This window comes from Pleurodeles waltl, chromosome 12 (assembly GCF_031143425.1).
Source record: "Pleurodeles waltl isolate 20211129_DDA chromosome 12, aPleWal1.hap1.20221129, whole genome shotgun sequence".
Classification (NCBI taxonomy): domain Eukaryota; kingdom Metazoa; phylum Chordata; class Amphibia; order Caudata; family Salamandridae; genus Pleurodeles; species Pleurodeles waltl.
This window is the reverse complement of record NC_090451.1, coordinates 349,561,211-349,588,853: the sequence shown is the minus strand read 5'-3', so window position 1 is coordinate 349,588,853 and position 27,643 is coordinate 349,561,211. Positions and strand designations below refer to the sequence as shown.

The 27,643-nt window shown below is 41.0% G+C and overlaps 1 protein-coding gene across 2 annotated transcripts in view; it reads left to right on the top strand.

Moving 5' to 3' along the window:
• LRP3 (LDL receptor related protein 3) overlaps positions 1–26,836 on the top strand; it is a 136,488-nt gene extending 109,652 nt beyond the window's left edge. The window contains exons 5-7 of one of the 2 annotated variants that reach the window (XM_069216533.1): positions 4,001–5,087; positions 23,217–23,349; positions 24,721–26,836. In XM_069216533.1, coding sequence (XP_069072634.1) covers positions 4,001–5,087; positions 23,217–23,349; positions 24,721–25,518 — 2,018 coding nt within the window. In that variant the 3' untranslated portion in view covers positions 25,519–26,836. Of the gene's footprint in view, positions 1–4,000; positions 5,088–23,216; positions 23,350–24,705 lie in introns of both variants that reach the window. The other variant, XM_069216532.1, reaches the window with a different exon arrangement.
• The last annotated feature ends 807 nt before the right edge of the window (positions 26,837–27,643 follow it).

Here is a 27,643-nt window from a genome sequence, read left to right as displayed (position 1 = left end):
TACTTAAGTGGGTGATAATGTGTACTGCAGTCCCACTAGTAGCTTTTCAGTTTACAGGCCTTGCGCCAGGTACTGCCACTTTACTAGGGACTTGCAAGTAAATTATATATGCCAATTGGGTATCAACAAATTCTACCATGTTTTACAGAGAGAGCACTTTAGCACTAGTTAGCCATAGTAAAGTGTGCTGAGTCAGAAAGTATGAAAGAAGAGGGTTGAAGGCAAAAAGTTAGGGGAAAACTACACCAAAGATGCCAGGTCTAAGACTGCCTGCATCTAATGACATCTGTTTGAACTTGGTCCATCTCAGTATTTGTTCTCATCCATATAAGTATCTAGTTCTTAGCTCAACAATGTATTTTCCTGCTTCTCCTTATTTGTCCAACCATTTGTTTTGCATTTCTGCTCATGAATTTGCGCTGCCTTTGCACTTTTCTTTTGCTCTGTTACTGTCTTTCATGTTAGCTTCAACCTCCACTCTTCAGGTCCACCCCTGGTTTTTGGGTGATCATGGTCTTTCCACTTTTTATTTGTTCATTTGTAGACTGTTTGCATACTGCTTTCCCTTTTTACATGTTTTTCCCACTTCTGGCTTTTAAGTCTCAACTCTCCAAAAGTCAGTCTTTTCTGTCCCACGCCATCTCATTATTTCCCTAACAGCACAGTGTTTATTATTTTTTAAACCTTTTTTCTTAAGTTTCTAGTTTATTGCTTTATATATTATATTCCAGCCAAGAACATTTGGGGTGCCGATTTATCTAAAAGAGAACTTATATTAAAACAGGGTATGAGAACAAATTAATTAAAAGACTAAACAAATAATTACATTTTAAAATCATTTTTGAAATACATCATACTTTTACTTGAGGAGGTAAGAAAAATTGAACGTAGCAAAAGGATGGTTTAATGTGTCAGTAGTCCATATGAACCAAACTAAAAGAAGGCCTCGGAGATTGACTTCTACATCTGAAGTAAATAACTAGAATGTGGTGAATTTTTGCACCAGTGCACATCCTGATGAACATGGTTCTGTACTATGCACCTCATTCCATTTAATCTCTCTTATACACACATTAATACTGTAAATTAGAAAATGCACTAGTGACAACCTCCCCATTACATTGTGCACAGTACTTTCTGTAATATGAATTGCACTGGTGCATAAAGTGAAGAAGGCATGCCCTCATTTGCATGGGGGGTGGTCACGAGGTAATTGGGTTGTGTTTGTCCAGGGTTTCGGGTCATTATATTGTGATCACCATTGTCCGGGATTTTTTGGACCACATGGGTTGCCCCAGTATGGCGTGGGCGCTACTTGCCTGCTTGATCCAGAACTCTTGGTGAAACTAGAAATTGGAACAGGCCTTCCAGTTTGTGCTAAGCCATCCTCTGGCCCGGATTTATGAATGTAGAACACATTGTTACAGACGTTTATCTTAGAAGTCTGAAAGTCAGAATAGTTTATTAAGGGCTTCGTCATGAGCTATACAGTTAACCTGCTTTGCATTTCCGCACCTGGAAGTATCAATACGTACTTCTGGGTATCAGCAGTTCTGGTTAGTGGCACTCTTAGTTATTGGAACTTTTGGGTATCAGTACATTTGGATATCAGAAGTACTGGCACGTTATGAGAAGACCACTGAGAAATGTGAAATAAAATTAAACCTGCGTTTCCACAGGGATACTCTATTGCGGGCAAACGATTTTGTGTGCTTTGAGCAGGTGAAAGGTCCAGGTGAAAAACCCATGTGCCACCATTTTCAGTGAAATAGGGAATTTTGGGTCACCTGTAATAGCAACCTACAGCGTTTACTTTCTGAGTATAAAGACTTGGTTAAGGGTGCTTTCAATGAGGTTTACTGGATAGTGTTTGCACTTCCGTAAAAAAAAAAAAAAAAGATTATGCAGTTCTGTAGTGCACGTCCTATGTTCTGAATACTGGTTTTAGGTCGTGATTCCAGGTCAAAGGAGATACCCTTTGTAGGATGTATAGACCATCACCCACCAAAGCGACACTTTATCATTGGGTTGGCTCCTTTTTGGAGGGGCACTGCAATACCCAATGGGCCCCTCCAAGAGGCTCTTTCTTAGCGATCTTTTTTCTGCTAGGTGGTCAAGGGATTACCTTGCCACCGACAGTCGCCTTTCATGCTACTGGGGCAACTTCTAGTAGTAGATGTGACTAAAGTAAATGAGTAAAAATAACTACGAGTAGCTGAATTTAATTTTTTCCTGTTGGATGCTTTGTTGACTGGTTAAAAACAAAATGGAACTCCTTTAAGTGATAATGACCCATGTGTTTATTTAAGAATTGGCATGTTACCTCACCGTGCTTGGCCCCAGAGGTAAGAGTGCTATGAAGTGTTATAAATATATTAATTTACTGATTTATTGTTAAAGTAATATTTTATTCTTCTCCTTCATAAATATAGCTTTAATGCAACAGTGTGCTGTTAAGATTACCTTTAAGAAAAGACTTGTCCTGTTACACACAACCAAGGAAGTGGGAGTAAGGTTGAGGAGGGGTTTAGAAAATTATCGCAAATAAAGATTTTGAGAAAACCCACGTATTTTCAAGCCTATCCAAAAATAAGGTAACATTGAGGAAACTAGACATAGGTACACTGTAAGAGGATCAAAAAGTCTTAGTTTGGAAGTGCTGGTTTTGTGACTTCTGCTGCAGAAGAATTTTCAGACCAAAGGTTAAGATGTCCAACATAAAAACAGCAACCAGGCATAGTTTGTGCTTGAAATAGCAGGATTAGCCACGACGGATCTCACTGTATGTACTGTAACTGGCTTTAGAAACGAGAGTAAAGAATTGAAGTAATGTGTTCTAACTGTCATGAACTCACATTTAGCTGTGTGCAGTGTGAAAGAAAGCATATAATGAATTAAGACCATACTGAAGTAAGCTGACCAGAAAAGCATTGTTCCATCAGTGTAAGAGAGCACTAACAGTTGAACGTTAGTCTACAAATTAGAAGGTAAGAATGGTTTTATATATATATTTTTTTTAGCACAATGGAGTTTCAAAAAGGCAGTTAGGATTTGCTTTAAAATATGGGTAAGTCAGTAGGGTTGAGAATGAAGAACAAAAGTAATGGATTTTTCTCTGTACAGTGATGCAATCTAGCAAAAACTGTTGCAACAATGTATAGATGAAAATCTATTTTTTTGTTGACTTTCAGCAGTAGTCTTCAGCAGGGCATCTATTTCTTTAAGTGGCTGAGATGGCCACCAATCTTGCAACTCCCCCCTCAATGATACCATAAGTTACAACATGGTGCATATTTCTGTACCATGATGACCTAGGGCCTGATTTAGAGTTTGGCGGATGAGATACTTCGTCACAAATGTAGATGGGCAACAGGTTTGGTGCTTTCGGCACTCTTTATGTTGCAGGTAGGAACAGGACATGAATAAGATAATTTTCACAAAATACCTTCCTCTGTAGGATATACCCAGTGTTGTTCTTCTCAGTCCGGATAGACTTGGACTAACTAGATAGATAGGTAGGTAGATAGATAGATAGATAGATAGATAGGTAGATAGATAGATAGATAGATAGATAGATAGATAGATAGATAGGTAGATAGATAGATAGATAGATAGATAGGTAGATAGATAGATAGATAGATAGATAGATAGATAGATAGATAGATAGATAGATAGATAGATAGATAGATAGATAGCTCTCGTTGCTAAAATCTACAGAGATCCAATACAGTCAAAAAATCTGAATTTTCACTGCCAAGCACAGGTAGAGAAACCCTCAAAATCTGTAACAAAGCTGTAGAGGTGCTACATTACAACATTACACTTCGCCATTCTAGATTAGGTGAAGTTGATGGACACAACACCTAGCTGTAGATGTTAGTTGGTCATGTTATTTGGTGAAAGGAGGTTATGTTTGCTGAAATGTGCAATACACTACTCAAAGTATAATGGTCTAATGCCGGCATATGTCAGGATATTCACTCTGTGTTTTGCCCTTTAGGGAAAGCAGACTTGACAGTTTGCCAACCGGATGAATTCTTGTGTAAAAATGGCAAGTGTATACCCAGTACCTGGAAGTGCAATTCAGCAGACGAATGTGGGGACAATTCAGATGAAAAGAATTGCACAGTTCCACCAACAGAGCCTCCGTCTGCCCTGTGCCCCTTTGGAACATTTCAGTGTAACATCGCCCATTCCACGCAATGTTTGTCCAATGAATTGAGATGTAACTCGGCAAAGGACTGCGTTGATGGCTCAGATGAAGAAAACTGTCCTGATCTTTCTTGTGGCAAGAAACTTGGTAATTTCTATGGGTCCTTTGCTTCACCAGACTTGTTCCGCTCCGACCACAGTCGGACAGATCTTCATTGCACTTGGTATGTCGATACTCAGGATAACCGCCATGTCATCCTACAGCTTGACTTGCAGCTTGGTTACAGCGACTACGTAAGAGTATATGATGGCATCGGAGAGAGAAGTGATAGGCTTGTACAGATGTTGTCTTACCACAACAACAGACGTTCAGTGAACATTGAGTCCACAAAGGGTCAGCTCACGGTGTCATATCATGCCCGAGCGAAGAGTACTGGCCATGGATTCAACGCAACCTATCAGGTAAAAGGCTATTGCCTCCCCTGGGAGCATCCTTGTGGGGATGAAGACCAGTGCTTCTCCGATAAGCAGCACTGCGATGGTTGGTGGCACTGCCCAAATGGGAAAGACGAAGAAAACTGCCCAGCTTGCCTAAAGAATGAGTATCCCTGTGAGGGCAGCAGTGGTCTATGCTACTCTATTCTTGACCGATGTAACAACCAAAAGAACTGCCCCGATGGTTCCGATGAAAAGAACTGCTTCTCCTGCCAACCAGGGAACTTTCACTGTGGCACCAATCTCTGCATCTTCGAGACCTGGCGTTGTGATGGGCAGGAGGATTGCCAGGATGGAAGCGATGAACACGACTGCCTGGTCATAGTGCCAAGAAAGGTCATCACTGCTGCACTAATAGGGACTCTGGTGTGCGGCCTGCTGTTGGTGATCGCTCTAGGATGTGCTTTCAAACTCTACTCTCTGCGGACACGAGAATACAGGTAAGAATTGCAAACACAGACAATTTAAATGAAATGTTATCAGTGTGCATCTTGTCTAGGTCTTGCTACATGTGAAATACACGAAGCATTTAAATGACAACAAGAATAATATATTTTAATATTTAATTGCTATCTCCGACTTCACCAGGGTACCTCTAGGGCTTTTTTGGCACAAGCCCTGCAATGGGCTGGTGTGTAATTAAACTGCTTATTACTACGAACTGAGCCGAAACACTGCCATATTTTCACTGTTAGAAGCAACCTGTCTGTAATCTCTGTTTACTACTACAACAACAGGAGGTATGATTGCATATTTCAGTGAACATCATTTTATCAACTACTTTGCACTGAGCATTGGTTACATGTTAAATCAGCTTCATTTGCTAAGAATGTGTGATTCGCGTTGGGTGCGTATTTAAATCGGCTTTTTTTCCCCCCACAACTTGTGCCTAACGCTGTGTTCATTTTTAAATCGGTTCAATTTTGTTCTCCACGTGAGCAGATCAATAATAGGGCTGAGTACTGGACCGTGGCCTGTATTGCTTATACAAGACAGTGCCATGCTGGATTGTGTCAAAAGCAGCCAAAAAAGAAAATGAGCAGCCCTTCACTGAACCACATAGTCTAACTACTTAAAGTAAACTATACAATTCTCTTTACTGTGCAGACAGGTTCTCAGACGTGGTTTACATTGGCTCAATCCGTTGGAAAACGAAGGACTGTTGCATTGTATTATATGGCATTGACACAGCGCTTAAAATCTGTGTTTTTTCCAGATGAGTTGCACGTTAGTCATAGGTACCCAGTATTGTACTATATTGCAACATTTATATAGCGCTAACTACCCCTATGTGGGGCGCTAAAGAGCTTGCCTGCATGGGTAGCATGCTGCACTGTGTAAAGTGTGAGGTTGGAAAGGTGTTGCCTTTGTTTTGATCCTCTTTAGGAAGTGTTTCTATATTGTGTGTGAGACCCATCAAGGTGTAGTTATCGTGTGTTGGAAAGCAACTGTTAGCAGTGTGATAGAGGAAGTGTGAGAGATAGGCGTGCAGTTTATGGTTTTCTTTAAGCTGACCGCTTTGAGCAGCTCTAACGGGCCCTTTATGGCATTTCTTATTTTCATAATCCACTTTTCCAGTGTTGGTTATTAGTTGTTAGGCGTGATTCACAAACTGCGTTTTGTAGTACGTAGGATAAATAGTACTTACTACAAATGGTAATTCACACACCTACAAGTGTAAATCTCTAACTCCACAGGCCTGTTTGTCAAAAAATGAGCAGATCAATCAAAGGAGTGACTCCTGCACCAGGGTCTATTGGGCTTATGGAAGACAATGACATGCTAGACAATACCAAAAGGCACCAGTAAACAAAACAAATTCAGTCTAAGATTGTCTATGATAGATATAAGAGTACACTTAGTTCTGCCTGCTGTTTGAACTCCGATTTGACTTAGGTCTCGAAACTGAATGTCTCCTGAAACAGCTGAGCATTGCGGAGTAATCGATTTTACCAGTAGGGACAGTAATAGAAGATTAGAAATATTAAACGATGAACCTGAAATCTTAGGAATTTGTGATGTAATGGACACAAATGAACGAATTCATTAGCCGCATTGGGGGTACTTTCTCACTACGTTTGACCATTTTAGCACGGGTCCTGACACTGAACCATGTATCGCTATTTCTTCCTCAAAAAAATGTAAGGCTGCTGCAGTCTTCTTACATATTGCACTCAAACTTTATGCCACACTGGCTACTGGTAAATGCTGAGGTAAGGTTTAATACCCTTTAAACTCTGATATCAGAAATTAGGACAATCTCTCTACCATTTTTTGTCTACCCCCAACCTTTATGTTCCTTCTGTACAAGTCTGTGAACGCCAACCACCATCAGCAATTTAGAAAGAACACTCCTCTACCTCTGGGCATGATGTCTGCAGATTGTTCTACCTGACCATCTTTTTACGGAAACTGCCTCCTATATTGCTGTAAACACGTAAAAACCCTTAGGGTAGATGGTTTGTATTTATCCTACTTGCCCCCAACCTTTGTTAATTGTGGTGAACATGTATTCTGCAAAGTGCTCTTAGAAAATGGGCTACCTAAGTCACTGAGCAAATAAATCTAAACAAGTTGAGCAAAGATTTGCAAACAGGTAGAACCAAAGTACATTGTAAGTGCTCCCCTGCAGTAAAATAATTTTCATTAACATAAAAAGAGACGTCAAATACAATGTAAGCAAGTAGTGAATTTCCATGAACAGACTAAAGAATAATTTATCAAGGTATTAGCAGTTTGTTGTTTTTTCAGTTTTTACAGGAAATGCTTAAACCTTGCCCTGAAATAGCAGCTACCTCTACTCACTAACAACTATTTTATTCTATTATTCACTACTATTATTAGAATTTTTCACTTCTTTCAGTGCCAAAAACAAAAGCTCTTCATTAAGTGTCTCCTGCTTTGGCCATTTCCACCTTCAGCCAATATTTGCTCCTGTTTGCCATGAGAACTGTGTTTTATTCTCATAAAGGTAGCAGGGATGGTATAGCTGTTGAAGTGACATAGCCAACTTTGAATGTGGCACGTGCCTCAGGTGTAGACTATGAAGCGTAATTAATTGAGAGGTATGACACTATTTTTCTAACCCCGCACCCCTGGTTGCAATGCAAGTTGAGTTTCTGCATGGAAATCATTCTGTAGATGGGTAAAGGAGTTGGGCATTCCCTCCTTTATGGGGTGACAAAGATTGGGCTAGTACAACAGGTTGGATTTACAAATGTTTAACCAATGTTTTCACCTCCCCAGGTTGAATTTATGTGTACATAATTTATAGAATCAATATCTGTGGAGATGTATGCCTGTAGGTGAATGTTACAACTTAACAAAATGAGTATACACTGTAGAGTGTGCTTGGTTAGGATAGAACTTTCTGGCTAGGGATGGGACTATGGATGCTCCCGCTAAGCAATAGAGGTGATCCCTGAGAAAGTGGTGAATGCCCATTGAGTAGTGACTTTGTGGGTATTTGCAGACAATCTTAGTGGATTGTGCCGCACAGCTTAAAATTAATTCTCTAAGACATTTTAAGTGTTGACCAACAGAGTGGAACATTGTCCCTAACAACCTGGCTGAATAGTGCATTATATCTGATAGGTCTGCCATTTCCCATCCTAATCTCTTAAACCCTAGAATGATGTCAAAGTGTGATGGTTGATTCACGTTTGAGCAGGCACATGCTAAAATGTCTCTTAAATTTAGATTTCAGCATATACTGAAACTAGGGAGTGCTCATCAGACATGAGGGACATGTAATCGTCTGGAATTTATTGTTAATAATTATATTGTGGTCCAAGGTGTTAATCACAATTTCCTACATCATTTTATTCAATAATGACTAAGTCCTTTCTTCATCATGTAGATTCTGCTGCATAGAGTGCGCTATACAAATGTCATCATCATCACCCTAGTTGTCAAATTCTCACATTCCCAATTCTTTTGCATTCTGCTCATGTTGCTGTTTTCTGCACAAATAGTAGTGTCGAAGAAGCTGACCAGCTTGTCAGTAAAAGGCCTTGTGGCTGGGAATTATTGCGCCTGATGTTTGAATTTTAGATGTCAGCTTTGTTCATGTATTTTTCATTATAACATTGTACATGTTTAATTAATGTTTTGAAGTAAAAAAAATTGATTAGATAATACCTTGTCACTAACCAGGTCATGAGGATGTAGTGGTGTAGCAGAACCAGTGGAAGTCCCTGAAATGAACCCATTTATCATTCATGTGTGAATAAACCATTGTTCTATAATTAGCCACAACTTGAGCCTGATGACCCTACATTGCTGTATCTTGGGTTTGATTGAAGCTACTGTCTTTAAAAATAAAAGCATTTTGCAAGGCAACTGTGAGAAGATACCCCACAGAACCAAGTTCTGTAGCGAGAAGTGTACGAGACGGGGCCTTTATGATTGGAATAAGGGCCCATAGTGGGAGGACAGCAGGGCCAACAAGAGGGAACACTAAGTTGTAGTATTCCAAAACACAATAAAACCTGTTCTAAAATGGGGAGCACAAACTCATGGGAAGGGAGAACAAGCAGGTTTCAGGAAGCCAGGAATAATCCGTACAGCAGGGATACATCAGAACGTCTGGAAAGCCATGCGCTGTTGGTAGGGAGAAGAAGGCAGGACCAGGAGGTTTGTTGGGGGTGGAGCCATGTGAGAAGAGGACCAATATCTGACGAGGAAGGAGACACCAGAAAGTGCATGAAAGTGCTTACACCAATGTGAATGGATGATGAGGGACAGAGATCAGAAGGTTATGGCTATAAAAGCCTGATGTCTGTTATTGAAAATGGAGACTGGCTATGAGACATCTCCCTTCCTTTTCAGAGGTCCTTCTTCCGAGGCAAGTACAAGAGAAGAGTGGAGGGAGATGGCTACGAGGTAATACCCTTTCTTACCAAAGGTCTTCTTATTTCTAGGTGGAAGGCAGTAGAGCCTGCCAGGTATTAGAGAAATATCAGGAGTGAGAAGCAAGGAGGAAAAGTCCAAATTCTGTGGGTCAAGGAAAGTGAAACGCCATTCATGTACAGGGTGAAAGCTAACTCCAAAGAGAAGCCCAAGCTCAGAGTAGGAGAGTTATGAACTAGGATTCATAAACAATAATACACTGACAACCCTAATTGTGCAGATTAACAGTGTGAGGAAAACACTCATGAACTAGAGATAAGCCATGAAGGGCCTTAAATGAATATGAACATTAATAAACATATTTATCATATCACACAACCTGTCACCATAGTTGTCATTGGCCAGTAGACAAATGGTGTCAAAACTGGCATTAACAAGAAGCCTTATTCCTGCAACTGGTGGAAGGGCGGGTTCAGTTGGTTTAGGCTATGTAAATCTTCCATCAACAGGGTCAAGAAGGACACCAACATTTGCAGCAGGTTTTACCAGCCCAGGGGTGGTGGCAAGTAGCAGGTCACTAAAGCAGCCATGACCCTATTGACAGATGTCAGCGCTGCATCCTGGGTACATCCAAATGTACCTTTCACAGAACTGCAGATATCTACTCCTGGGGATCCCTGTTATTTTTTTAAAGTTTTAAGCAAGTAACCAAAAACATGGTCTGGCCTATACAGCGATGGAGTGATTACATCACCCCACTACACACTGGCAAGATGCAGGTAGTCTTTACCTCGGCAGAATCCTCATGGAACCACTCCATAAGGAGAGATCAAAAAGAGCATTCTAGAGCACATGGGGTTTGATGAAGAGGGAGCAGTCTTTCCACATCCTCCATTTGAAGTAAAATGAAAACCAGAGGCAACTGTATTACATGTGAAAGATTTGGCTGATAAATGGCTTGCAACCAGTTCCACCAGGAAGGAAGACATGACGGATAAGGTTTTGTAGGAACAATTGATAGAAGCTCTGCTAGTTGTGATGCATGAATTGGTGAAGGAACATACTAACTCTTCATTCAAGGAAACTTTGAGCCTCGCCACAGCATTTCAAAAAGTTGGTGTGCATAAATTTTACTTCGGTCCTAATGCCTTCTTTACCGTTAACCTTGAATGCACAGAGAAGCGTACAGTAGGAAATCAGGAATGGCTTTAAAACCAAACTAAGGGAGACCCCCACTGAGAAAGTTGTGATCCCTTTGATAGAACCCCAATGCTTTGAATATGGAGAATGGGGTTTAACGCCAGAATGTGTCAAACTAAGAATGGACCAGAACTGATTGTAATAGGATTGGTTGAGGTAAATTTTGGTTAACTTTGACCTCATGGAATGCCAAAACCCCAGAAGTGAATATGAATGGAAACTAGGTTCAGGGTTTGATACATAGTGGCTCTAGCCAGAAACTAATGATACCTGAACTGGATACTCATTCATACTCTTAGGCACCATACCCATTATTGGTATGGTTTGGGACATAAAAACCTATCCAAGTACAAAAATTACATTGCGTGTAGGAACATCTCAGATTTCTTTAAGAGTTGGGAACTGATAGTCTCCAGTTTAGAGAACTATTTTTCCAAACTCTGCTGATAGAGGTCTGGGTTCCAAGAAGCCCCTTTTGTCTCTACCAACATAGAAACTACTACAGCATGGCAAAGAAAAGTAACAGGTAGCAAAGGAAAGAGAATTAAAATCAGATTCTAGACCCTGAAACTGGTACCAACTAGCTGGAATCTAGGGAAGAATCAGACCTTCCTATAAGAACAGTATCAGGACTGTATTTTTCTTTATGCTGTTCAGTATGACCTCTTCTCTTACACTTGTTCTATTGGCGAGGAACCTATGCAGAAACTGCTAGGTACTGTAAGCAATGCCAGTCTGTTAGCTGGCAACACCCGGTAATACTTCAAGAGCTTGCTTATAGCCTGTGCCAGTAATTACCAAACCCATTCAAAGGATTTGGAAGGACTTATTGGTCCCCTGGAGCTCTGTTGTAGAAGGCATAAGTAAATAATTGTAATAGTGAGATATGCAACCTCGTTCCCAAAGGGATTTTCCGAATGATGAACTTCAGATGCTCATATTTGTGGCATCCTAGTACGGTATATTTAATGGGTAGGACTACCAGAAGAGATTTTGACAGGTCATGACACCAATTTCATTTCAAAACCGTTGGCTCAAATATGTGACAGACCCCAGAATCATTATATCAAGACATTCGTGCATCATCCCCCAACAGATGGTTTGCTGGAATGTTTCAATAAAACTTCAAATCAGATTTTGTCAAAAGCTGTCAGTCCAGATAGGAAGGATTGGGATAACATATTGCCGCTTGTACTATTCATTCATTAAGGGTCCACCAAACCTCTACAAGGTTCTCCCAATGTGAATGACGTTTTGGCCAACAGCCTAGAACAATATTCAATAAGGCCTAAGTAGAGTGGGTGGAGTCATGAGAATAAACAATGCCACTAGTGGACTATGGCCCTCATAACAATGGCGGTAAATTCCACCTACCGCCACAGCGACGGCCTCCACAAGAGGTGTACGGTAGGTTGCCATGGCTACCTACCGTACACCATAATATGACCGTAGCTGGAATTCCGCCAGAAGGCTGGCAGACTTCTGGCTACGGTCATGGTGGCGGACGGCAGTAAGGTGGTGCTGCTGCCAGCAGCAGCTCCATGCCAATAGAACACCGCCGACCGTATCATGACACATGATACAGCCTTGCGGTGTTCCGCTGGTGAACGCTGCTGCTAGCAGCAGCGCCGTGTCCTGTCTCCTGCTGGAGGACCCCCTGAATCCAGGTAAGTCGGGTTCTCCAACAGGGGAGGAGGGGTGGGGGGTGTTCTGTGTTTGTGTGAGTGTGACTGTTTTTGTGTGCGTGCATGTGTGTGTGAGGCGTGTGGAATGCGTGTGTGCATGAATGCGTGTGAGTATACGTGTATGTTGTGTCGTGTGAATGCGTGTGTGCTTTTATGTATTTTAGTGTATGTTGAGGTGTGTGTAGAGTGTATGCATGCGTGGGTGGATGTGGGTACGCATGTGTGTATGAGTGTGTATGTCTGCGTGTGTAGGTGTCTGTATGTCGGGAGGCAGAGAGGGAGGGTGGGGGAAGACTCTGGGAGGGGGATGAGGGTGGGGGAGACCCCTATCAGTGTCAGGGAATTCCTTGGCACTGATAGTGCCTACCGCCATGGTTTTGGTGGTGGTAAAATTGGCACAAAAACCATGGCGGTAGGCGGGGTCATAATCCCGAGGGTGGGACTGTGACGGCCGCCTGGCTGGAAACTGAAGTCTCCAGCCTAGTGCTGTTACTGCCCTGGCGGATGGAGTTGTACATTGGCAGTACCTTTCTCAAAAATAACGCTGTCCGCCAGGGTCGTAATGAGGGTCTATGTGTCAGTTTTAAATGACTGATTATGTACATTCAGACAACTGGCTGACGAATATCTGCAAGACCCACAAACAACACATAAGGAACAGTATATTAGAGGAATCCACCGCAGTCCTCTGGATATAGGTGACAAAGTATTAGTATTCTTGTCAGTGTCTGAGAATAAAGTGCTAGCCAAGTGACTCCGTAGTCAAAAATAATGTCATAAGTGCATTAGGTGTCCTACCCTGACAGTAAACAGGAATACCAGATCTGCGACACTGATCTGGAAAAAATGGGAGGAGTCAGAGAAAGTGGGTATGGTTGGGATTGTGTAACAAACTCTAAATGTAGAGGATGGTATGCTCCTGGTATGGGGAAATGGTTATAGGAGGAGTTGATCAAGAGCATTGGTATCAGAAGATGAAAACATGGGATTGGTCAAACTACGTAGGAAAACAGGAACAATATGTTCAATGGCATGTGTGGCTGTAGATACACAGGCTTTACTTAAGTCTGCCATCTAGTGTTTGGTCCAGAGTTTTGCAAGTTGTTTTTGTTTGAAGAATCTTTTCGACTCACAGGATTAAGTGAATTTTCCTCTCGGTGATACTGCACATGGGCATTGAGTCTTTTGTTAGATTGTTTTCTCTCTTCTGTCGGGTTCGGACGCACCGGTATTTCTTTGGCTCAGTCTATTCCGAACTGTTCTCTTCTGTCTTTCTTTCAGCGATGGTATTGTAAATCAATTGTGTTTTCTATATATTTCGTGATCTGTCTGAATTTCCACACCAGGTGCCAATCTAATGCCCTTCAGGGCATCCGCCTAGGGCCTAATCTTCCACATGGTGTTTGACTATGCAGGGCTAATGGGACGTACTCCATTTTGCTTTTGCCCTTGATGCCATGTGAAACTCCCCCACACTGACCAACATCTGGTGTGTAATTTGTGTCTCTCCCCGGACCACAACGAACAAACCTGCAATGCCTGTCCATCCTTTCAGTCAAAGAAAACGCTCCGGGACCGAAGAGCTTGTAGGCTGGCCGATGGCGGAAGAGGGGTGTTTCCACTGCCAGCATGGCCACGCCAACAGAACACTGCCCGCCGTATTACGATACATAATACGGCGCAGTGGTTTCCTGAACGGCAGTGCAGTGCAGTGCTGGCGGTGGAAACGCCGACACCCATCCCCTCCCAGATGACTGCCTCGCCGAGACAGATAGGTGGACTGTCTAAAAGGGTGTGTGTGGCGGTAGGGTGTTGTGTGGTGTGTATGTGTAGCGCTATGGGTGTGCTTGAGTGTGTGTGTGTATGTGTGCGTGGAGGGTGTGTGTGTGTCCGAATGAAAGCGGAGGGGAGGGTGGTTGTCGGGGTGCAAGTGAATAAGTGTGTGTATCAGGATGCATAGGAGTGGGGGTGCATGTGTGGAAGTCTGCGAGTGAGTGAGGATGCATGTGTGTATGCATGCGAGAGAGTGGGGGTGTCTGTGTATGCATGCAGTCGGGCGGGGGTGTTTGTATGGTAGTGTGCAGATGGGGGATGTTTGTATGGAAGTGTGCGGAGGGGGTGTGAATGCATGCATGTGTGGAGGCGTAGGGTGTGCATGAATGCGGAGGGGGGGTGTATGTGTGAGTGGGGGTGTCTGTATGTCCGTTTGAGAGCGGGTGGAGGTCTTAGTATGGATGTGTTTGGTGTCTGCGTGTGTGTATAAATGCAGGGTGGAGGGGGTGTCTGTGTGTGCATTTGTAAGTGCATGTATGCCGAGGAGGGTGTTTTGTGTGTGTGTGTGTGTGTCTGAGTGTGTGTATATTTTTGTGTGAATGTGGAGGAGGGGAAGGGTGTGTCTGTTTGAGTGCGTTTGTGCGAGTGTATGTGTCTGAGTGCGTGTGTGAGTGTATGTGTCTGTTTGAGTGCGCGTGCAAGTGAATGGGTGTATCTGAGTACGTGTTTGGGTGTGAGTGTGTGGGGGTGTATGTAAGCAAATGCATGGGTCAGTGGGAGTGCATGAATGTAGGCGCGTGGGGGGCGTGTCTGCCGGTGACAGGAATGGAAATTCCTTTTGCCTGGTGCGGCTGCCACAAAAATACTGGTGATCTGTCAAGTCGTAATACCGATGGTGGTATTCCAGCTACCACTAGGCCGGAGGTGCTCACCTCCGGCCTGGCTGTCCGACCACCCTGGCAGAATGGCGGTGTTTTGGCGGTTTGGGTTCGGGCAAACTGCCAAAGTCATAATATGGCAGTCTTTACCGCTGGTTGACTCGTAATGAGGGCCAAAATGTCTAGCAGTAGTTGCTACATATCTCAGACGTCAACACATTCATGTCTTCCCTTACTTGGACGATTGGTTCATCATAGCCAGTATGTTACAACACTGTTGGCATCACACTAGGATCACAGTGGATCTCCTTCACACTCTGGGATTTACAATCAACTGTCTCAAATCTCATCTCCAACATTTACAGATACATCCTTATCTATGAGCAGTGCTCAATGCGCAGATCGGGTTAGCTTATCCAAATCCAGCTCGAATTCAAACTTTTCAAACTTTAATTTCCCAGTTACAGGAAGACCACACTTACACAGTTAAGACAGTAATGAATCTCTTAGGGATGATGGCATCTTGCATTGCCATCGTACCTCATGCCAGACTGCACATGTGTCCCCGACAGCTCAGTCACACGGTCATCTCCAAGACCTAGTGTTGTTGGACCGCTAGAATCACCACTCTTTGCAATAGTGGAACCCCATCAACCTCTCCAAGGGGAAGCACTTTCTGAACCCTTACCTCAGATCACACTTACTACAGATGCATCACAGACACGTTGGGGAGCTCATCTCAACAACCTCACAATACAAGGTCTATGGGATCCCATTCAACAAGTTTCACATATCAATTACTTGGAGCTTCAAGCAATTTTCCTAACAATGAAGACTATTCTTCCTTTCTTCCACAACTCTCCCACAAAGTGGTTCTAGTCCATACAGACAACATGACAGCCATGTGTTATCCTAAAAAACCAGTGGCTGGAAGGTATTGCTCAGGCAATATGGAAACGGGCAATTCACCACCACATTCACTTAGTTGCAGAGCATCTCCCAGACACGGACAACCAATTTGCAGCCCATCTCAGCATGATGCAGCAAAAAGTCCACGAATGTGACCTCCACCCAAAAGTCCTTCAACAGTACTTTCTAAAGTGGGGAACATCACAAATAGATTTCTTCGCCACTGCAGAAAATACAAAATTCCAAAACTTTGTGCCCAGATACCCACATCCTCAGTCTAAGGCCAATGCTCTATGGATGAATTCATCAATGATATTTGCTGATGCTTTCCCGCCTCTCCCACACATTCCTTCTCTAGTTCACAGATGGAGGCAAACCTCTCTTACCATGATCCTTATAGCTCCCACATGGGCACGTCAAGCTTGGTTCACAACACTTTTGGATCTGTCACTAGTTCCACATGAGAAGCTCCCCAACAGGCCAGACCTTCTCATCCAAAATCATGGACAGATCAGGCATCCAGACCCCAAAACGCTCAACTTTGTGATATGGCTCCTGAAGTCAGAGTTTGGTTACTTAAATCTACTGCCAAATGCATGGACATTCTAAAAGAGGCACGTAAACCTACAACCAGACAGTGTTATCCTGCAAAATGGAAACGTTTTCTATGCTACTGTCAACTTAAACACAGTGACCCACTCAAGGCTTCAGTCCAAGACATTGTTTGTTACCTGTTACATTTGCAGAAAGCAAACTTAGCATACTTGTCTATTCGTCTTCATTTAGCAGCTATAGCTGCTTACCTCCAAAACAGGCAGCACATCTCTTTATTCAAATTTCCAGTTATTAAAGCCTTCATGGAAAGTCTCAAAAGAGTCATTCCAATAAGGGTACCTCCAGCCCCATCTGGGATGCTTAATGTTGTTCTTACTAGGCTCATGGGTCCACCTTTTGAGCCAATGCATACATGCCCTTTACAGTTCCTTTCATGGAAAGTGGCTTTTTTAGTAGCTATCACTTCTTAAGACGTGTAAGTGAACTCCAGGCTCTAACCATGGAAGAACCATTCTTCCAAATAAACAGAGATAGAGTGGTTCTTTGAACAAACCCAAAATTCCTTCCAAAAGTAGTTGAACAATTCCATATCAACCAATCAACTGGATCACAATTCCATATCAATCAAACACTAGATGTTAAAAGGGCTCTTGTGCATTATATTGACAGAACCAAACAGTTCAGGAAATCTAAACAACTTTTTGTAGCATTTTCAATGCCTCATAAAGGCAACCCAATATAAAAAAAAATGATATAGCCAGATGGGTAATCAAATGTATTCAAACTTACTATGCTAAAGCCGAACAACAGTTACCTGCTTCCCCCAGAGCACACTCCACTAGGAAAAAGGGTGCTTCCCTGGCTTTTCTAGGTAACATCCCAATAGTAGAAATATATAAAGCTGCTACTTGGTCTACACCACATACATTTACTAAACACTATTGTGTAGATGTTTTAGCATGACAACAAGCCAATGTTGGCCAAGCAGTGCTCAGACCACTTTTTTCTAGTAACTCCAACTCCTACAGGCTAGCCACCGCTTCTTTGGAGGGACTGCTTTACAGTCTATGCAAAGCATGTGTATCTGCAGCCACACATGCCATCAAATGGAAAATGTTACTTACCCAGTAGACATCTGTTCATGGCATGTAGTGCTGTAGATTCACATGCGCCTCCCTCCTCCCAGGACACCTGTAGCCATTGTAGTTGTATTAGCATATAAATATTGTACATATGTAAATACATTACATGGCCATCTCTTCTCTATACACTCCTTAACTCTCCTGCCTGTGGGAAAACAATCTAACAAAGGGCTCTATACCCATGCAAGGTATAAGCGAGAGGAGGACTCACTTGATCCCGTGACTTGAAAAGATTCTTCAAACAAAAACACTCCGGACCCAACACTAGATGGCAGACTTATGCAAAGCATATGAATCTAGAGCACTACATGCCACAAACAGATGTCTACTGGGTAAGTAACAATTTCCTTTCATCTCGACAGGGCGATGTGGCTGTAGCAGAAACTGCTACTGTGACCCTACTAATAGTTAAAATGCGGGTGAAGCTATCATATTCTGGTAGCATGCAAAGAGGCTGTAAAAGAGGATATTGAGACCATGTCTTTGGATATAAAATAGCCACCCGGAGTGAGTAGTCATCACCAATTATATTGGTGCTGAAATGAAATGGAAATATCAAGTTCTGTCAGTATCTAGTTTTCATGGGTATCCTGTGCCCAGAGTGGATGGACTCTTTGTGCGATTGGGTCTGCCTAATACATTGACACTCTGGAACTCACAAAAAGATACTGCCAGGTTTCTTCGAGGAGCTCAAATAGACACAATACAGCTTTTTCGACACCATTTGGCATGTTTCAGTTTAAAGTATTTCCCTTAGGGCTGATTGCAGTTTTGGCAACATTCCAGTGGCTCATGGATCAGATCCTAAGACCTCACCCAAATTTGTCAGCTGCATTCCTGAATTATATTGTTATTTTCAGCCCAGATTGGGGGTCTAAATTAAAGCATTTGTGGTTGGTACTTTGAGCATTACAACAAGCAGGGTTAACAGCTCAATTGGCTAAGTTTACCATAGTGCCAATTCAAGTACAGTACCTGGGCTATTGTATTGGAAATGGAAGGGTTCACCCTAAGCTGATGAAAAATAAAGCTCTTAGTATAATTCTGAGACCTACAAATAAGCAGAATGTTCGTTCCTGTTTGGATTTTGTGGGTTACCGTCAGCGGTTTATTCGTCATTTTTCGAGTCGGTTATCTTGGGGACCGAAACAAGAGAATGCTTTCAGAGCACTGAAAACTGTTCTAGCTGCAGACCCTGTGTTAAGACTCACAGAATTTAAACAACGTTAACTTGCAGACCATAACTCCTGGGACTTGGCTCGAGGCAGTTTTGGTAAAGGAATTTGAGGATGGCGAGCACCAATTAATATACATTAGTAGGCCGTTATTGCTTCATGTTGTCTCGTATGCAACCATTGAGAACAAATGACTTGTGATTTGATGGGGCATGCATGCATTGAAATATTATCTCTTAGAACAACATTTTGAATCGTAACCGACAATGCTTCTTTGGCCTGGTTAGCCCAGAATAGGGATAAAGTCCATCAAGTGTAACAATGATTTCTATTGCGTTATAACCATTTTCCGTATATCAACGAGGAAAGCTAAAAGAGCACAGCAAACTATTTTTCAACGATGCATGAAGCTGCCCTGACTGTAATTCGGGGCTTAAGGGGGTTGGGGGCGAATGTGGGGTGGTTAAATCTGTGTATGAGCATTAATACACCTGTTTGCTGTAACACTCAGCCTGTCTCCGGATCCGTCATTGGCCAATCAACAGCAGCCAAACAGACATTTCAGTAATGTATTGGACAGTAAGCGCTTTCCTTATTGGAACAGTCCAGTGTCCAGTGCCCCAGCAGGCTACATGCAAAGCAGTAACCTACTTCCCCGGGGCCTCCCCCTGTCCCTTTTGTTCCCTCTCCCAACTCGGCAACCTCCCTGCCCCCTCCGTCCTCTCTTAGCAGCACTTCACGCCCCATCCCCTTGACTGTCCTCTGTATTGTCTGCATTTTTATGAACATTACTTTCAACTCAGCATTTTCATTCTTTTTTTTATTTGCGAGCCACACAATTTGCGAGCATCATTAATTCAGCCAACTTCTTAGTCTGCCACACAATGCAGAATGTCGTTAATTAACTCCAAGCACTCAGTAATAATCCTTTGCACCAAAAAAGCACCTGCGGCTTTCTGAGCCATCTCCATTGGACAGGCCATGCCTGAATACCTTTATAACACACTTTTTAGTCTGTCCAAATAATCAGCTGGTGTCTCATCCTTTTTTGTTTACAATTCGAGATCATACCCCAGTTGGTTTGCCCTGGCACACCCCACTCACAATCCAACAATGCATCCTTTGCTGAGCTTAATTGCCCATCAGTTCCGAAGCTACTCTTGGCCATGGTGCTTTCTGCATTAATTTTTCTCTCACTTAACTCGGCTCCACCAGTCGCAATAACTGATTCACATCTTCCTAATTAGGGCTATACACGTTAAACATACTTTGTAACTCCTCTAGGAATTGAGTGGGATTCTCCCAAATATTAAGAAATTGTTTCTATGTAATCATTAAATCAGAAAGGCATCTATGGACCGTAAACTATAATTCCATCCCTAGCCATAGGTCAATGCAAGGGAAGAATCAAAGATGAAGAGTAATCATCATTGCCATAACTTCTATATAGAGATGCGTGACGCTATCTAGATCTTTGTTCTGGAGTTTGTCTTTATCTTTCTAGGGCAATAGCAGGATTTTGTTCTCGCCAATCTCTATGTCCCGGGACAGAATGTGTGCTTGCTGTACTCCAATCACAATAGTGGAATAAGCTTCTTGTCCGCTTGCTCGTATCCCTCAGCCAGGCACCTTACTGTCAGTCAGTTATACTGCTGTACTCGCTTCTGCATTACCTACTTGTGCTTCAGTCACTGGCCATCCTAAAGCCATTGCTCTGTTTCTTGGTACATTAGCTACTTCACCTCCAGCCTCTCAGCTGGCACGGGGAACCTGTTGAACTGATCTAAATGCTTTTTGTTCTTGCTTTCTTTCCCCTTTAATTTTTTTAATTCTAAGTCATCTCCTACCCAGAAGACATCTATGCGCTCCCTTTTTGACAATACATTAGCCAGAAAATGGTGGAAGCCATGCAAAGCAAGCAAACAAAACACACAGATTTCCCACTTGCAACTTTAGCTAGTTCATCATGTCAAGAGCTATGCTATTCTGCACACCAATTCCTTTGGAGAAACGTCTCCCTTACCTCTGGTACCCGGTCCAGTGCTTTTTTTCTTCTTTCTTTAGGGGTGATTCCCATTGCCACGTGCACCATCTCAAAAACTCAACACGTCAGGAAGCCCACATTATACTGCGGTTAATGAAAAAATGGCAAGCAGTTTAACAAATAATCAATGCATAATTGCTACTTCACCTAACAGGAGTTCACATTTAAAAAAGTCAATTTGAGCTTGATTCTAAAATATATCAACAGGGTATTCATGTTTTCTTTCAATACAAGTCTATAGAATCCAATCACGAGTCAGAAACGTGTTACCTTAAGCAAAAAAAAATTCTAATGTGCAGGTGGCAGGATCTTCTCCTGGAGAAAGCATGATAAATCCTTGAGTAAAAGATAACATTCATTAATACAATACTGAGCTCAATATTCTTCTAAAATCCTGCTTCCACTTGCCAACACTGGAAACAAGGTTATGTGGTGCAGAAATATGCAAATATGCAACCCTGAACATTAATATCAAACGTTACATTCAGTAAGTTGGGAACTTTCAAGTCAACATCAATTATACAATTTTATTCATCATATTTCAATACCTAATTTAACAGGGAATTTCTCAAACGTTGATCCTCAAAATTATAATCCACAGCTGCGATATTGATACTAACTCTGACTTGTTCACACTGATTAATAGCTTTAGGGTGGGTGGTCTGGTGTTTGATGGAAGCATATGCAAACACTTGGTATTTTGCATGGCCTTAACAGTACATTTCCACTTAAGTGAGGTGTCTCCATTATTTATATATATAATATGCATTTATACTAAACCTTAGTCTTTTTTTGCCTTATTTTACTTACTGACCTGTTCCAGATAAGTCTAGTTTACAGTATATAATGTGGACTCTCGTGTCCTTCAAAGTCATCTGAGATTCTTTTACATTTAACATATTGCAAAATTGCTAGACCATATTTGTATCTTAACCTTTTTTCTTTGATAATTTAGTTGTGTGTGTCCAATTCATACATAAAAGATCGAATATTCCACAACTTAATTGGAGTTGTGCTCATCTGAATGTCCCTTGGAGCCACTAAAAAAGTATGTTTCGATGCGGGCAAGCCTCCATACCCGATAACATTGCCTATTTTATTCACATTACACTGAGTGTGTGCATGGTTCTGAAAGCTGCTGCACTCCAGGCAGCATTGTGAGACACAAAGGAACACAACTTTATTTGTGAAGAGGCAGAATATCTATCAGTGCCCATCTGTAAATAATCCAAACTGATTAGATGTTTTTCATAAATTCTGAAACCTAGGTAAGAAGAGACTGAAACGTGATAACTTGCCTCAGCTTTGGGAACTCCTCAACAATACATTACACGAGTCAGATTTTTACACATTTTTAAATCATGCAAAATTAATCATTTTTACATAGCTATTGATTTTATAAGCAGTGATATGGAATTTCTTTCTGCCTCACTACCTGCATTCATATCTTCCTTTCACGTTCTATATTTTATGACAGAACATGTTACAGCTTCTGCCTGGTGTCGATAATGAAAAAGAGAAGATAAAAAAAAGAACAATAAAGTTGATGATTACTCATTTTGCTGATCAGTGTTTTAATGTGAAAAATTCTTTATTGGAAATACATACAAATTTAAAAGTGTTAATTTTGTATTACATACATAAGCTAGTTACTATACCAAAGTTCTTGTTCAATAGTATTGACTATCTTTTAGTCTAGAATGATATGGATTCCATATTCATGAATGAAGTATATTGATCTGTTTTAATTTCCTATCTGATATCACAGTTGTGATTTGTGGAAGCAAGTCAACTTTTATATTTTCTAATTTGTGATATGGAATTTCTTTCTGCCTCACTACCTGCATTCATATCTTCCTTTCACGTTCTATATTTTATGACAGAACATGTTACAGCTTCTGCCTGGTGTCGATAATGAAAAAGAGAAGATAAAAAAAAGAACAATAAAGTTGATGATTACTCATTTTGCTGATCAGTGTTTTAATGTGAAAAATTCTTTATTGGAAATACATACAAATTTAAAAGTGTTAATTTTGTATTACATACATAAGCTAGTTACTATACCAAAGTTCTTGTTCAATAGTATTGACTATCTTTTAGTCTAGAATGATATGGATTCCATATTCATGAATGAAGTATATTGATCTGTTTTAATTTCCTATCTGATATCACAGTTGTGATTTGTGGAAGCAAGTCAACTTTTATATTTTCTAATTTTATTCGACTGACATTTCTGTATTTGTTTTTTTTATTATATAACTAGTCTCTCTCATTCATTCGCTTCCGTACTGCAACTGCTGTTCTCTAGTGCTTGACATCTCTGGCTTGATTTCTTCCCTTGTCTTATGTTGATAAAGAGCATTTGAAACACAAATGACACGTCTTGAAGCAGAGTTTGTGAGGCGTGAAGCTCCTCCTTCATATGGACAGCTCATCGCCCAGGGACTGATCCCTCCTGTTGAAGATTTCCCAGTTTACAATGCAACACAGGTAAAATGCAGTGGTACCTCATGAAATAGCCATTATTTATCCACTTATCTGTTTTTTGACTGCAGCTATTTAAATGTATTTTTGTTAACTCAGAGGCTCTATTCACAAAGGTAACTTTACACACTACTAAACTGACGTGTAGCATTTCTCCTACACTTTTGAGTAACTTTACTACTTGGGCTATTCACGACTTTAAAGCTACTCAAAAGTGTAGACGTGCATGCCCCACCTCCCTGAAATAAGGGGTGAAGCAGTAAAACATCAAATACCATTGTAATGTGACTATTAGTAGTTTACATTCCACATACTTGGAGACTTCAGTTGGGGCAGAGATCTCCTTATGGTAAATTTAGGGCAGATAATAAAAGTTTTAACAAAATTATGTGTTAAATAATCAAATATATATTTTAATGTAGAATGTGTTTTTAAAAATGCTATTGTGCTTAAAATGTAATTTGCAACTAATTATTTAATATATTTAAGGACATTACATTAAACTATTTTTTTAAATAGACCTACCTAAACCAAAAGTGTTTTTATCTATGTATTAAAAGTTATGTGTAACATCATTGTAATATTATTTGCATAAAAAACATTAAATAACATTTATTTTAAGATTGAAAAATAGTTATTGAAATATTTAAAAATAAAATGTCTTTATAATTTATATTTTTGTAACATTAATCTAAATTCAGATATATTCGAAAAAAATAACATAAAAAATAGTCAATTAACTTTAAATAAAACCCTGCAGGAAATAATGTTAAATTCCCTAACCCCTTTATTTTTTAAGAGAGGTGGGATTAGTATCATTTGAACTGTAGAAATTGAGTTTTTGAAAAGGAATGTGCTTACTGTTTTGTGGGTGGGTGCATGTCCCTCTCTAAACCCCTTGTTAGCCCCCCTTTAACTCTACCTCACTCTTCCCTAAACCCCTCTCATTTATTAATAAACATTCCTCATTTTCTAGTCTATCCCCCATCCCTCACATATTTACTACTAAAACATCCTAAGTGTGAATATCTTTGCACATAAAAGATAGGAGAAGGGGAGGCGTAGGTCTCTGCCTTTAAGTTAGCAAATAACATTTTGTAGTATGTTATTAGCACTACTAGATGTACTACAAAATGCAACTTGTCAATTGGCACCGTAGGCTTTGTTTTACTCTTCAGTGGTTGTGATAATTAAAGTGTGGGATTATTACATTTCAACTTGATTTGCAAAAAGTTTAACGTCCAGCTTAGCTTCTGACTCATTGTATGTAGCTGTTGGGTCTCCCTTAAGAACATCCCTCCTCGAGGGAACGGGGTTCTGAGGAATGGTTGTATGCATCTAATCTTATATTCTTGTTAATAGGCCTCTGTATTGCAGAACATCCGCACAGCGATGAGACGACAGATGAGGCGCCACACTTCCCGGAGGAATTCTTCCAGGCGGCGGTTGGGAAGACTATGGAACAGATTATTTCACAGGCCAAGAGTGAGAGGGCAGATTCCCCTCTTAACACATGCTTCCCAGTCGAATTTCAGTGGGGACCTTACCCATAGAACTGAGGTACGCTCCCCTAGTTCTTCAAGTACTCCAGAAGGGCAGGTTTTAAACTCTGATCCAGATGATTTATTAGAACGACTGCCAGAAACAGCTGTAGGTATTTTGCAGAGTGAGCTTGATGCTATAGAAACTACACCCTCAAATGTCTTAGTAAGCTCTACTGCAGATTCTGGTGGAGGTTGCATCGTGGAAGAAAGGAACAGTAGCTCGTGTTCTGAAGAGAGTACCTGCAGCAGATTTGAAGCACCATGCAATGTGGAGCCAGAGAAACATTTTAGAGATCCCTTGTCTGACGGTGTCGCAGCAACTCTAAGCAGTGAACTTGAGTCAAGAAGGAACACATCAGGGACCATCAACTCAACCAGTTGTCGTTCACATAGGAAAGAACCACATAGATTGCCTTTAAGAGAACAGAAGTCTGAATATTCTGACACTTCATTGAATGTTCATATTCAGGTGACAGTGCAACACCAGGCTGGCCCTTGTTCATGCCAGGGGGAGCCTTTGGGTGTCCATGCTGCTTGTTTCCATTCTACAGAAGTGCCAATGACAGATGAACCCTCCACTCCACTTTCAGAAATCAACACCAGTGACGACGAGTCATTACTTGTTTGCTAGAAACAATTGTGGTGATAAATCAGCTTTTTAGATTTGTATTTTTTGTAATTTGCACTCTGTACTTCAGTTTTCAGCCTATATTTTTATATGGTACCTTGATTAAATTCCCATGCACATATATTGACAGTTAAAGGTGAGAATGGAGTAGCAATTGCCTAAGAAAGGCCGGAATATCAAATGCAAGTAATTGGAGTAAGTAATTGTAAAAAAGGTCGCTACACTTCAAAGCTTCCTGTATATCTAACTCAGTTTTCAAGTACGGAATTCATGTCAGGATTTCATGGTATCCACTCACAATAAATTCGCATACAATGAATATAAATTGAAATTGTTTACATGCTTGGTGGGGATCCTGAGAGTCTTGACTAATTTTTCCTTTCAATAACAATGATTAGGCACCCATTGTGTAACCATGATTACAACCCACACAAATCCTAAACAGGTAAGCCGTTCAAAGACATACATTTGTAAAAGTGGCTGTACAAAAAAAACATATTGGATGAGCAATAATGTTTTTGAGTTCAGCGTTTTTCTCGGGTTTCATGGCAGAATACTTTCAAGGGTAAATTTTGACTCAAGTGCTAACCTAAAAATGAAATGCAAACTTGAAAATGCATGTAGAAATATGAAATATTCGTTTCCCTTATCAGAAGAAAAGTCTCTTCATGTAGGCTGCTCTAATTATTTCCACTAAATTTCCCTGCTCGACTCCCAACTTACTTCTCCATGAATTACAGAAGCGCATAAATTGGAGTGATTTAACTATCGAACCAAACTGACGTGCATTACAGAATTTATGGAGCTAGTGCTACAAAGCTACCTTTAGTACATTTGCCATCGTTAAAAAAAGGTACAGTTATAGAGGGTCCCACGGATGCAGTTTAACTTATTTCCAGTCACATGCCAGGTCGAACCTCTTTTCTGATAGCCATCTTGAGCATGCCTGTTTCTCAAATTATGTTGTTACACTAACTATGATGACTACAAGTCAGAACCAAGTTAGAAATGTTTCAATGAATTGTTGTTTTCTTTCATATCATTTTCCAGTGTTATATTCTGTGCATTCCACTGGCGAAAGTCGTATTTTAAAGTACAAACTTTCAAAGCTTTTTCATCTCGTTTGCAAAGTTTATTCTTTCCGATATGGTACTTTTTCAAAACATATTCATAAGATAGCAAACTGATCTTAAATGGAAAGTTGTGCTGTTTCATGATGAAAATGGTAGTGCTGTACAATTTTGGCATACAAAATGAAAACTTATTGAATTATTTAAGAGATAAACACTTCTTTCTAAAAAATAAACCACAATGAATCTGATATCACTGTTTACCTTTACACTTTTACAAGTATTTTAGAGAAAATGTACTTTGGAATGTTTGTGAAAATGATTGGCCCTTGCAATCGATATAGTTTTAGCTTTTGTGTTTTGTTAAATTTATACCAATTAAATGGTTTTGATTAATAATGTTAACCACACATTCCTCATCTTAGACTTCCACAGTTGCCGAACTGGCTGCAGAGATTTTCTTAACATTGCTCAGGTGTGCCACTAGGTGGCATTGTGCGGCTCCACTCTAGATCAATACCAGAGGAGAGTTGCATGTAAGTGTTACTCCTGCATCCTAACATCAATGCCTTTCTTTCCCATGACCGTTCCGTTTCCAGCATGAAATCTTACAGTAATTCCAAATCAAAACACAGGCATAAAAAAGCAAAGTGAGATTTGACACCATCATGGCCCTCTACTGTGAAGGTGTAAGTCCATCAAGATACAAGTCGCACCTCCATCGAGGTCAATTCAGCTGATCCCAGTGCTTCCTGAGCTTCCAAGATGGGGCTAACCATGCAATACATCGAGTCCTTTGTAGAAGCCATGCTGTAAACATTCAGTGCCTTTCCAGCTTGCTCTGGCGCATCTTTGGGCCCCGGGAACCTGAGAAGTCTCCAGTTAGGTTACTGGTGGCGAGTCCCTCCCTTGCATTGTGTGTCCCGTTGAAACCTGTAACTGTGTATGTCCAACTCTGGTGCAGATTTCCACTCTAGTACCACTATCCATGCCAGTTCCTTTCACCCAGATGCGGGAGGATAATTCTGTCAGCCAAAATCGACCAATGCCGAGCCATA